This window comes from Artibeus jamaicensis, unplaced genomic scaffold (assembly GCF_021234435.1).
Source record: "Artibeus jamaicensis isolate MK-2021 breed Jamaican fruit bat unplaced genomic scaffold, CSHL_Jam_final contig_432, whole genome shotgun sequence".
Lineage (NCBI taxonomy): Eukaryota > Metazoa > Chordata > Mammalia > Chiroptera > Phyllostomidae > Artibeus > Artibeus jamaicensis.
The window spans coordinates 5,700,022-5,713,037 of NW_026521828.1; the positions used below are offsets into that span (position 1 = coordinate 5,700,022).

The 13,016-nt window shown below is 48.7% G+C and overlaps 1 protein-coding gene across 1 annotated transcript; it reads right to left on the minus strand.

The window, feature by feature from the left end:
• Window positions 1–5,716: 5,716 nt before the first annotated feature.
• Window positions 5,717–8,952, minus strand: FABP6 (fatty acid binding protein 6). The gene is made up of 4 exons (XM_037128189.2): window positions 8,886–8,952; window positions 7,631–7,806; window positions 7,043–7,132; window positions 5,717–5,770 (listed from the first exon to the last, which is right to left on the minus strand). The coding sequence occupies exons 1-4, from the start codon at window positions 8,950–8,952 to the stop codon at window positions 5,717–5,719; spliced, it is 387 nt and encodes a 128-aa protein (XP_036984084.2).
• Window positions 8,953–13,016: the final 4,064 nt, after the last annotated feature.

Consider the following 13,016-nt stretch of genomic DNA (forward strand, 5'->3'; position numbering starts at 1 on the left):
TGGTGTCTCCAGGGTTTGGAATGAGTGGAAGGCTCCTAGCTGTCCCTCTCACCCAGTGGGAAGACTGGACAGAGTAATGGATGTGGGTTCATAAAAGAGTTGCCTGGCATCTGCGCTTCTGGCTTACAGAGTGGCAGGCATTCTCACACACAGCGTGCTCACCAGCAGACAACTACAGAAACATAGCTTCTTGCACATCTGCCACGGGCTAACGTGCTTGACAGCTCCATCTGTCTGCCTGCCGCCCCCCTTTCCCCATTCCACCCACGTAGGCTCTGAATGGGGAGGGGTTTCCCGTGCCCCACCCACAAAGGCCGAGCTCTGGAACAGGCCTGGGCTCCCCTGGAGCACCCCCTGAAGGGACCCCACCTCTGGGCCATCCCTGCACCAAATGCCTAGGAGAGAATCTTAACCAGCCCTCATTACCGCATTCTCTGTTCTGCAGGGAAGACCCCGTGACTTGAATTGCAGCAGAAAGGCCATAGCATTTGACAGGTGTCTCTAGTCCAGGGACCCACCAGGCACAGATAGGTCACGACAGTGAATCCAGCTGGCAGTGGGGACCGCTGGAGCCAGTGTCCGTCTGAGGAATCAGCTTCTGCTCAGCTCTGGCCAGTAACACCATCCAGGGATGTGAGCTCTTTGTTGCCAAACCTTCAGATTTCCAGAAAGACTGGAAAGCTACACTTTTCTAGGAAATCTATTTCTCATTTACTTTAAAAATTTTTAGACATGTTAACACAACAGAAGGCCAGTTAATACACTGTAGGTTAGAATGGCCCTTGGGCTGCAAGCTTGCAACTTCTAGTGCAAGAGTGTTGGGCCTGAGAAGTGGGAGGTCTGAGTTTGTCTGCCCTGAGCCAGGTGACCATGAGAAATGCCAGCTCTCCACTCTGCCCCTCTCTCTCCTCCTTGGTAAGTCAGGATGGTGATCAGCCTTCACTTCAGGTTTATGGTAAGAAAGCATGGAATATATGGCATCATTATTCAACAGTGAGTCCTAGGAGGAATATTGTAAATGAATGGGTTTCTTCCTTTGGGGGCTTGGGTGAGCCTCTGAGCTTCACCTCCCTCCAACCCAGCTCTGGTTTAAAATAGGAAGAACGCAAGTGATCAGGTGTCTTCTGCTGGGCCAGCTCTGACCGGTGCTCAGGGCCCTGCCCTTGCCAGAGACACTACAGGCAGGATGTACAGGGAGTCAGGCCTACTACTCCATAGCTGTGTGGACCCAGGTAGGTCATTTCCCCTTTCTAGATCTCAGTTTTTCCATCTGCAAAATGGAAGGATTGGGAGTGGAACCGTCTCTGTCATGCCTGGCTGGGGAGCCCTTCACAATGACAACTCCCTGGTCTTTGCATCTGAAGAGCTTCATCCAGCAGGTCTGGGCTATGGCTCGGGCTGCCCTTTTAGCAGGACCCCCAGGTGATGACGGTGCACTGCCAGGCTTGGGTAGCTCTCCCTGCTCTGAAAGCTCTGACCCTGTGTGTGCCCATTCTCAGAGAGCCAACCAAGAAGGGCCCTTAAGAGCTGTTCACTGAGCACATACTATGTTCCAGGTCCTGTATTTGACACGTTGCTCATGCTCTCTTATTCCTCCTGCTCTTATTTTGCCCTCACAACACCCCCATGAGCTGGAGTCGTCATCGTTTTCCAGATGAGGATACTGAGGTTCAGGGAAGCTCATCTCACCACGGGCAAGTGGTGGGAGAGGCTTTCACACTTGCATATGCCTGACTTGAGGAGCCACGTGGCCTCCAATGCCTTGTCACCCTAAATGACACTAGTACCAAGGTCCAATCATTCAGGATTTTATGGCCTGAACCCCTTACCCTGCCCTTCCCAACACACAGTCACATTTCATTGACTGTAGTGGGGGGGGGGAGAGTGCCACCTGGTGGTGGTTTGTAAAGCTCCCATTTCACCAGACAAGCTGATCAGGAGGGATGTGCTTGCCCTGGCAGAGTGGAAGAGCTGCCTCTCAAGGGTCAGGGTGTGAAGGTCATGAAGAGCCTGGGTAAAGGGCACCTGCACTGAGTGGGGAGTGACTGCAGCAACTTGAATGTCACAGCAGAACGATGCAGCTCCTCTAACTTTCAAAGCCACCAATGCGGACTTTTACCCTTTATACTTGCAACTCCTCTGTGACCCAAGGGGAGGTCTGCGTAGTCCATATTACCTGTGGACGAGATAGGACTCTGAGCGACCCTGTGGCTTGCTCTGGTGCCTCAAAAGTTCATGGAAGAGGCACTCCTCAGCCTTTCATCACACTGGCTTGAGAATCAATGATGGTGGTGATCATGGAGGTGATGGTGGCCCTGTGGCAGCCGCTACTATTGAGTGTGTTTGTGGCATGCCTACTCGGTTAGGTAAGTACAGCGACTATCCCCACTTACAGGTGAGGAAACCGAGGCTCAAAGTAATGGATGAACTTACCTAAAGGTGACTCAGCTTCTGGGGGGGTCAAACAGGGATTCAGACCCTAGCAATGTGACTCCAGAGTCCATGCTTTTACCTTACCCACTGTCCCTTTTACTGGCTGGGGAAACCTCTCTCCCAAGATGTGAGCAAAACAGACACTTGACTCTAATTCACCTCATTCCCATTCACCCTCATGAGCTGGATGAGCAACTAGACTCCATCAGCCAGAGATGCCCACTGCACATTACTCCCAGAGACTCGTCGCTGCTGTGTGACCTTACATTAATGTCTTTCCCTCTCTGAGCCTTGGTTGCCATAGCTGTAAAATACAGACTTTAAACGAGGTGAGTTCTGAGATCCTGCTATTCCATGAGTCTCTGAATCCATACCAACACCAACTTAAGAATGCCTTCCCTGCCAATAATTTGAATTTGTTTTTTTAACAATTTATTTTATTTTCTTTTTTTTGTTGGAGCAAGACTCTTCTGCATTTGGTTATATACAGTTAAGTTCGTACAATTTATTTTTTTAATGATTTTATTTATTTTAGAGAGATAGGAAGGGTGGGAGAGAGAGAAACATCAGTGTGTGAGAGATACATTGCTCTGTTGCCTCTCCAAGGACCTGGCCAGGAACCGAACTGGTGACCTTTTAGTTCACAGGCCAGCACTCAATCCACTGAGTCACACCAACCAGGGCTGACTTTGCTCTTGAATCAGTTTCCAAAGTAAAAACAATGTCTCTCTCCCTTTCTCTCTCTCTCTCTCAATTTTTAGCCCAATTACGGTTAACTCGCTCTTATTTAGAGACTTATTATCCAAGCTCATTATGAATAATTACTCAGTCTGGAGGGGAAACAGCATCACTGCTAGTTTAATTTAATGCTTACCTAGTTCACTTAATTAGCAATAAGTCTTGGCAAAATGATAGAATTCATGGGGTCCTGGCTTTGTGTGCCGCGGCTGGTGGAGAGGGTAGAAGCTCGGGCTGTTCTTAGAAGGATAAACAAGCTTCAGGGCAGACTGTGGGAGGAGCCAAGGAGCGAACTGCTGTTAGTGGTCTAGCTGTGCCCTCTGTCCCAGCCAAGGCTGGCCCCCGGAGAGTGAAAGGCTGTAGATTACACAGCCTGCAAGTACCTTAGGTCAAGCAGCACTTACTAAGCACCTGCTGGGTGCACAGACCCTTGTTTCTTACGCCTTATAACGCATGGGACGCGTATATTCACGGCGATTTAGGTAATTCAACTCTTAGAGTTACTCCAATAGTTCCTTATCCGCAGGTCCACTTTCTGCAGTTTTGGTTACCCTGTGGTCAACCGCAGTCCGGATATAGTAAATGGAAAACTTCAGAAATAAACCACTCATATTTCAAATTACGAGTCATTCCGAGTTGCGTGATGAAATCTCGCGAGTCCCGCTGGCTCCCGCCCGGGACGCAGCCAGCGTCAGGGGGACGCAGCCAGCGTCAGGGCGCCACAGTCATTACGCAGCCGTCAGTCGCCCATTTGGTTGTCAGACCGTCTGTATTGGTATCACCGCGCTTCTGTTAAGTGATTTTTATTTTACATCATAATGACCTGGAAGCGCAAAAGTAGTGACGCTGGCAATTTGGATATGTCCCCGAGAAGCCGCCCAGTGCTTGTTCCGTATTGTCAGGCGGTCCGTTGTAGCCTACGCTTTGTCACCACCTCCGTCATTAACCTGATCTCATCACGTCGGTGTTACGTCATCTCACATCATCGCAAAAAGGGTGAGTACAGGCCGCTGTGAGATAGTTTGAGAGAAAGAGACCATGTTCGCAAAACTTGTATTTCAGTATATTGTTATAATCATTCTATTGTATTAATAGTCTCTTACTGTGCCTTGTTTGTAAATTAAACATTATCATATGTATGTGTGTACAGGAAAAAACAGTGTATATGGGGTTTGGCACTGTCTGCAGTTTCAGGAGTCCCCGGGAGGGGGGTCTCAGAACATCTTCCCTGTGGATCCGGGGACGACTGTATTCTTTCTCTTTCTCAGTGGTCTGGCAGTGATTGCCATTAGCCAAGGAGGAAGTTTCTTATTTGATGCTGCTGTCACGTTCCATGTCTCAGCCTTTTTGAAAAGGGAGGTCTCAGGCTCAGGGCCTTGGTCAGGCAACAGAATTGAGCGTGAAGTCTACATGGTCCAGTTCCAACTTTGTGAATGTTTTATTTGTGGCACATAACATTGACTTCTCGTGCTTACAAACCAGGTGAAGGCTTCTTTGTAGTGAAGATAAGTGAATTGTCATACAGAAAGACATGGGGTGATACCCAGATGTGGTCACTCTCCCAGGAGGTGGGAGAGGAGAAAAGGCCGGCTCAGTGCCCTGGGTTCTGGATTATCTGGCCAGGGGCCAGCCCAGAGTTCCTACTCCCAAACCCTGGGCAGGCGCAGTAACCAGGCAGGGGCATCTGCTAAATTCAAGTGCTGCCTCAGAAGCTTTCCTGACCCAGGGCTCCAGGCACCCACCAGGGGATCTGGTGACCTTCTGACCACCTTTCCTGGCCCCCCACCATCCGCAGCCTTTCTCAGTTTCTCCCAGGCCCCCTGACTAACCTACTAGCGCAAACTGTGACACCCCCGTCCCATCCCCTCCTGTCACTCTCATTGCCCCGTTGCCACCTTATGGACTGTCATTTTTCCTCAGTCCCTCATTGGTCCCCTGGCACCCCCTTGGTACCAGTAGGTAAACTGAGGCCCAAAGGAACGACGCCATAGGAAATGAGTGGCAGAGCCAGGGACATGCTAGGCCACCTACCCAGCTAAGCCCCAGGTGTCCACCCAGTGTCTGCCTAGCCTTGGAGCCCAGCTGCAGGGGGCCTTTCCTGGACTGGTCATTCACCACCCTCACACGTCAATTCTGCTATGCTTGTCCTGTTGCCCATGTTAGAGTCACTGTGTCTCCCCTCCCAGGTGACATTGTTCCCTTTAAAGGATTATGTCCACCCACACAGTGGTGGGTGGCAGAGTGGGGTCCACAGAAGTGTGCCCACAGTGCTTCTTGAGCCACTGCTTTTGCCTTTTTGCAGGGGCTCAGGGTATTCAGTTCACATTCAAGGCTCCCTCTGCCATGACATGGACCCAACAGGGATCTCAGGACCAGGGTTGGCCTGTGTAGCCATCCTCAAAAATTTCCCACCCTCCCCCAGCCAGAACCTGCCTCCAAGTCACCAGAAAACAAAGACAAAGAGGTTCTGGAGTGAGCAGAAGGCCCATTCTTGGACCAGCTTTATTGGTGGCTTTGCAGCCCCCTCGGAGCCCCACCTGGTTGCTTAGGCCAGCCTCTTATATACACGCTCATAGGTCACACCTCCGATGGTGGAGATCTGAAAGAAGCAGGCAGAACAGAAGGGGTCAGTGCTGGGACTCCGAGGGGACCATGGGGCACAGCTGGTGAAGACTGACCTCCAATCCCAGCCCTGAGTAGAAATGAATCCGTTGCTCCACTTCTCTGGGCCTCGGTGTCCCAATCTCCTACACGAATCACTGCGCAGACTCAGTGTAGCGAAAGTGCTGAGCAGATGACTCTTTGCATGGTCACTTCCCCACCGTCTGTTCATTTCCGTTCATCAGGTCAGGCTCTTCCCTTGCATTATCCCACTGAATCCTCCCATCAACACTGTGAGGCTGTCCCCATTGTACAGGTGAGAAAACTGAAGTTCAGAGAAGTCAAGTAACCTGTCTAAGGTCAAAAGGCCACACTGAACCTCCGCCCCATTTGGTATTTGTGGGCAGCTGTGCTCGGTGATGGCAGATGTGGCCCCTGCCCTCAGGAAGCATAAGGTTTTATGGGAGAGGCCAAAAGAGGAAACGGTTCGGTGAAGGGCCCTGGGTGTGGGGCCCTGGGCGCCAGGCCACCGAGACATGTTGTCACAGCCTGTGCACTTATTGTCGGTCGGCCCTCATGTCCGGCAGAGGCAAGCAGCAAGCTCTTCCTTTTAACTTCACCTCCATGTCTTTCCCCTGAGGGACCCTCCAGAGCCCTGGGTTTGGGGGTGGGGTGGTGGACGTGGAAGAGCCCCCTGGGGAGAGCACCCCTAACCTTGTTTACAGAGCACCCAGTGTGTGAGGGGTCAGTCCACAGGTGTGTGTGTGTTGGCCCTGCCAGGAGTTTTAAAAACGTTTAATTAGCTGCCAACATTAACAATCTGGAGATTTCGCTAAGGAAGTGCAAATTCCTAGCCTTTCTAGAAAAATCAGAAGATCTAGCAGGAAGGGCCCAAAATCTCATCACAGAGCAGAGTGTTGGCTGCCCTGTGGGGGTCTCCTGGACTTCTCCTTCACCGACACTCTGGGCTTCCAGACTTGGGCCTTGGGGGTCACTGAGAGTGGGTGCCAGAGTCACAAATCCCATCACTGTCATAAAAGCTGTGTGCCCTCCAGCTGGCCACTTAGCCCCCCATGCCTCAGTCTTCTCATCTGTAAAATGTAGACAAAAATCCCTCTTTACAAGGTTATTGTGAATTTTGACGAGAGCACAGGACCTGACACACAGAGAGTTCTTACAAAGCCACCTGCCCGGAGGCCTGCCTTTCAGGGGCCATGGCGGGGGGGCAGAAGAACATATTGGTGCTGCCAGGATCGAGCAGGACACTCACCTCCACCAGCTTGTTGCCCACGATCTCTGAAGTCTGGTGGTAGTTGGGGAAATCCACCACCAGCTTCCCGCCCTCCATGCGCACCGTGGCCTGGAAGAGAAGCAGAACCCTGAGTCTAAGTCAGCAGAGGCCCCCAGATGCAGGCCAGCCTCTCAGGGGTGCAGGGCCTGCCTGCAGCCCCAGCCTTCCTCTCTGGGGATTCATTTGCCTTGTAGGTATACGATTACATAAACCAAAGACACAGGTCACCTGCACGACTGGCTTAGCCTTGCTGTGCCTTCCGTGTGTGCCACTAAAATGGGCGTCGTAACGATACCTGCTTCATAGAGTTACTGTGAGGATTCAGTGACTGAATATGACACATGTCAAGTGCTTAGAGCAGTGCTAGGCGTGTGGTGAGCCTCCTTATTAATTGCAGGCTTAGTCATGACCGTTCATTGTTGGGAAGATGATGATGTTGTCCAAGGGTATTGATTGCAGCATCGTTTGTAATTGTAAACAACCTACATCTCCGACCTAGGCTATCCACTGGTGAGTATCTATCAATGAGGGAATGTGAAATAAATAGCATTTCCAGTGGCCACTCACCTTGAACTTCTTGCCTCCCATGGTCTCCATGTCGCACTCCTTGTCTATGGTGAACTTATTGGTCATGGAGTGGCCTCCTGGGTAGTGCTGGGACCAGGTGAAGTTCTGCCCGTCCTGCTGGACCTCTGTGATGATCTTGAAGTTACGGCCCTTTTCAATTGCATCGCTGGGCAGCCCTGGTGTGGGGGACACACAGAAGGGCCATGTAAGAGCTGCTTACACCCGTGGCTTTGGGAAAGTGCTCGCCTCCTCTGGGGCAGGCTACCCCGACGGTTAAAAGCACACATTTCGGCTCTGCCATGAGCCATGCAGCTTGGGCAAATACCTCTCCAAGCCTCAGTGTTTCTATCCACAAAATAGGGTAAGAAGGCCCATCTCACAGGGCTGTTGCAAAGAGTAAAGTGTGTCTTGTAAAGCTCCTGCTGTGTAGTTGACAATAAATAATAGCTGTTCTTCTGACAGTAACATAATGCAATAGAAACTTGCCAAGCTTGCAAAGCTCTGGAATGAAAGGGACCACAAGCTGTTTTCGTGTCAAAGAAGAAAACAGCTGCACTGCCTCAGATGTGGATGGAGCACCAGGGTTTTTGCAGGATTCTTGAGTCTACCATCTCATTGGTTCCCCACAATGAGTATTGCAGACCTCACAGCTAAAGGTGTGGGGCCTTTGATCTCTCCACCCACAGAACCTAACTCAGTAAGAGGCCTTTGTTGAAGGACTGAATGAGTACGTAGCTTGTCAAAGCTAGTCCCTGTGCTGACTTCTTGCTCACTTCTTACAAGGCAGTTTGTGGTGACACCGCTCATCGTCTCATCATAAAGTCCTGTGTTCTAATATCCCCTTCTAGGGACTTACAGTGTGACCTTGAGTAAGAGCTGAGGTGCCCCCTCAGTAACAGTGGGTTGGCCCTTGCATATAGTAGGTGTTCAATAAATGTTTGAATGAATAAACCAGTCAAGTCTCTATACCAGTTTCTCTAGCTCTATGACCTTCAACTAATAACTCAGCTTCTCTGGGCCCTAAGTTTTCACTAAGTAATTGGTTATACTTATATTCCGTAAGTGTTTTAAAGTTAGAGTCTTTATGGCTTTTATTAGCCCAAGAGCCTGGAACAGAGAAGTACCCATCAGTTAAGGAAGTGAATGAATGAATAAATGAAGTCCTGTCCCACTTTACCCCAGGAATTTGGGTTCCCAGACCAGTGCAGGTTCTTACAGAGCAGCCCAGAGAAGGTATTCTTAGGACCCCACTCACCAAGGCGCTTCATGAACTCGTCATAATTCTTCTCGCTCTCGAACTCGTACTTGCCGTTGAAGGCCATGCTGCCTGGAGACCTGGAGGCCAGGGAGCACAGGGCTGAGGAAGAAGGTTTGTGGTGCTGAGGGTCTGCTGCCCCAGCTTATAAACCCTCCCAGATGCTGAGGCTCAGCCCCCTAAGTCACCCCGCTTCTCCACCTGCCTCTGAACAGGAAGTGCTTGATGTTTTATGACGTGGGAAGGGCCCGGAGGAGAAGAGCCCCAAGGTTATTCACCCGGCGAAGTGCCGGCCGCAGTCCACTGCCCTTCCCAGCAGGGCCAGGGCCAGCACTGCACAGGGCTTGAGGTGTCATCCATTCTGTCCACCCCCCCCATTCATCTGCATCTCCCCTTCATCCATGCTTACCACCTCTTATTCACTCCTGTAGTCACCGACCACAACACATGGAGCTCCTTGTGCGTGGGGCACAGAGGAAACACTGGATGAGACACACATCCTTTCCAAGACAGCATCTAGGCTAGTCCAGAGACAAAACACACAACTGCAGAAACTCTCATGCAAGCAGTGTGTGTGGCGTGCCCCAAGAGAAATGCAGATGTGTGGCCTGAGGGCTGGGACAACCGTGTCCAGGTGGCTGGAGTATCATGGTGTGGAAGGCATTTGATACAGGTCTTGAAGGCACAATGGGATTTGGCTGTTAGGATAATCAGTCAGGTTGGAGAAGGCTAAGAACATACTAGGAGAAGGGAACAGTGTGATGCAGGAGGAAAGGAAACAATGAGTTTGGCTGCAGCAAAGAGCACTTGAAGAATAGATACAAGAAGGATGCAGAGAATGCAAGCAGCATAAAGCAGCAGCCTGTGGACCCTAGGAGCCAACCTTGAGGAAGAGGCGCCAGGGTGCGTAAAGATCCACTCTGTGGCAGGCATGGGCTTGATGAACTCTGTTCGAGCTTCAGTGCTGGGAGGGCTAGGAATTTAGACCCCCGACTTCTGGTTCCTTTTCTGTCATCTGGCAACTCCATCTCCTCCGTGATAACTCCTGCCCTGCCTGCACTGCGGGGCTGTCCTCTGGACCCAGTAGATTGATGATGCAAAGCGTAAAGTGCTCTGCGAAGGCTCTCATCCTTCTGGTTATTAATGAAGAGAAGTTTGCAAGTCTCTCTCTTTTTCTAGAGCCAGCTCTCCATGAATCCTCATCATTTCCATCCAAAGCAGAGCTCACCACGATTGCTAACCCCCAGCGCTGGGACTCTGGAGTTTCTAAACTGATGAAACCAGCTTTGCCACATTTTACCAGTCTTCAATCTCCAGTCTTGGAATTTCTTAACCCAGGAGTGTTATTGGAAAAAAATCATAAACACACACATTAAACCATCCTCCAGCACACACACACATCATCATCATCATCATCATCATGGATTTTCTGATGCTAAATTATATATGTTAAAATCTTATAACTCAGGGCAACTGGCAGTCCTGGCTGAGTCAGCCTTTGATAACAGTTTGGTGTCTGTCCTTCTAGACTTATAAATGCATACATATACTTTCCTATGTAAATGAGGTTATATTGTCCTATAACTTCTTTTTATGTAATGGTACAGCTCATGTCTATATCATTACATAGAACTATATCATATCCTTCTTAGCAGCTCCAGGGTATTTTATTGTATGTATGTTTCAGAACTTACATAGTTATTTCTGGATGTTTAGGTTGTTTCCAATCTTTTCCTGTTATAAATAACTCTGAGCTAAACATATTCATTCACACCTCTTGGTGTACATGGCAGATTATTTACTAAGATTATTTGCTGAGGATGAATTCCTAACCATGAAGTTCCTGGAACAAAGGGTTTTTATAAAATATTTATATCTATTACTCTACTGCCTTTCTGAAATGTATTAACAGTTTACATTCCTTCCTAGAGCATATGAGTATTTTCCCCTTGTTGACAATAATGATGCAATAACAATAATTGCTAACATTTATTGTTTAGTATGCATTGGGCACAATGATGAGTGTCTCACATGAATTATTTCATTTAATCTCCAAAATGACTCTATGACATAGGTACAGTTATTGACCCCATTTTGCCAAGAAGGAAACTGAGTTTTGGAGAAGTTAAGGAACTTGCCCAAAGTCACGGAGCCCTATGTATATTCATATTTACTACTGAAACAACTTCCAACATCATTTAAGCACATTTCCAAAAATTCTCCATAATCCCATTACCCTAACACTAACTTTTTTCCTATTCTCTTCTTCTCTCTTTCACTCTTTTCTTTTTCTTTTTAAAATTTATTTATTTTTGGAGAGGGGACAGGAGGGAGAAAGAGAGGGGGAGAAACGTCAATGTGTGGTTGCCTCTCAAGTTCCCCCTACTGGGCACCTGGCCTGCAACCCAGGAATGGGCCCTGTGTGGAAATAGAACCAGCGACTGTTTGATTAACAGACAGGTGCTTAATGCATCGAGCCTCGCCAGCCAAGGCTCTTTCACTCTTTTCTTTCACTCTCATCCTTGCTTTCTTTCTCACCGACTCTAAGTAAAAAAGATACATAATAGTTATAATCTCCATGCAAGTACAATATTCGTTCGGTTTTTCTTTGCCCAGCATTTGTTTGTAAACACAGCCCCATGTTTCTGAAAAACCACCATGTCGATTGTTAGCAATGGCTACACAATGTTTTTTGTTGGCTTTTAGGGGGATCCCAGCTTACCCCATAAATGCCAGGCCACAGTGAGCTTTTTCCTATGCAGGGGATTTTTTCAAAAGCATTTCATTGAGCTAGAGCCCCAGGTTGGGATTACAGTTATGCGATCAGGCACATCACAGAGCTCTAACATGTTTTGCCATGTTGGGACTGAGTTGGTTTACACCCAGCTGGCCTGGGTGCTAAATTTCTTGGGACGCAGCATTTTAGACATCCTTAGTACTTTCCCCAAACATTCTGCCCAGCAACATCACAGGTGGTGCCATCCTGAGAACTGATACCTTTATTGTTTTAAAACAACCTTTATGGAGGAAAGAGTTTACATTTTCTGACTACAAAAGTAATAGATGTTCATAGCAGGAAACCTGGGAGAAAGCAAAACTCAAGGATACCTGTAATCCCACTACAGGGTCTTGTGTTCCGCTTGTAAAATTAATACATACTCCAGGTCTACAAAGGATAAGAGCTCGAGAGAACGTAAGGGAAAGGTGAGAGCCCCACATCCCGCTGCCTCTCATTTTCCTGAGCAGCAGCCGTTCTGCTGAGCCTATCAGACATTTCCCACAGGCACACAAACATATTCGTGCTCGTCCTTTTTTTTTTTTAAGTTTTTATTTATTTATTTATTTACTTTTAGAGAGAGGATGGGAGGGAGAAAGAGAGGGAGAGAAACCTCAACGTGTGGTTGCCTCTTGCATGTCCCCCACTGGGGACCTGGCCCGCAGCCCACAGCCCAGGCATGTGCCCTGACAGTGAATTAAACCGGCGACTCTGGTTTGCAGGCTGGTGCTCAATCCACTGAGCCGCACCAGCCGGGGTTTTTCTGTTCTTTTTAACAAAATTCAAACCCAAAGATACTATTTTGTCTTGTCTTACCACCCCCAGTCAGCAGTGTATTTTAAACGTTATGGACCTTATTTCTTCGTGGAAACTGAAAACCGTTCCATTCATTATTTAAAGGGACTTTCCAAATGGAGAAATCCACTAGTAGAATACATTGTGTTGCCCTGGTCTAGGCAGGGGAAACAATAGACCATTTGCCATTTTCCTGTAAACTTGGGTGAAAATAATTTAACAGAGATAGCCAGTGATAAGTTCAACATAAGGGGGCAATGGGCAAATAAGCTAGAGAGGTGTAGGGGGCAGGGTACAACCTCCCGAAATCCGTTAGGTTCTCTAGTCTGGGAGGAAGCATGCGCTAAAGAGAATCCTACGTTTGTGCTCCAGCCTATCTGGAAAGACTGCTCACTTTTCACCTGACTTTCTAAATTGTAATTGTCCTTACAAATGTACCCCCTCCAGGGAGCCTTCCTTGATTACTCTAACCTACAGATTGTTCCTAACAGGAATCCCTCTCGTGTGTACATCCTCCTTGTCATGGCCCCGGGGCACACCTGGGCTTTAAGAGTCTTATG

Coding starts and splice junctions, on each gene's coding strand:
- FABP6 (XM_037128189.2), bottom strand. CDS start 8,952: ATGGCCTTCAACGGCAAGTACGAGTTCGAGAGCGAGAAGAATTATGAC. Junction 7,807..8,885: donor CGAGTTCATGAAGCGCCTTG/GTGAGTGGGGTC, acceptor CCCCCACACCAG/GGCTGCCCAGCGATGCAATT. Junction 5,771..7,042: donor TGGGCAACAAGCTGGTGGAG/GTGAGTGTCCTG, acceptor TGCTTCTTTCAG/ATCTCCACCATCGGAGGTGT.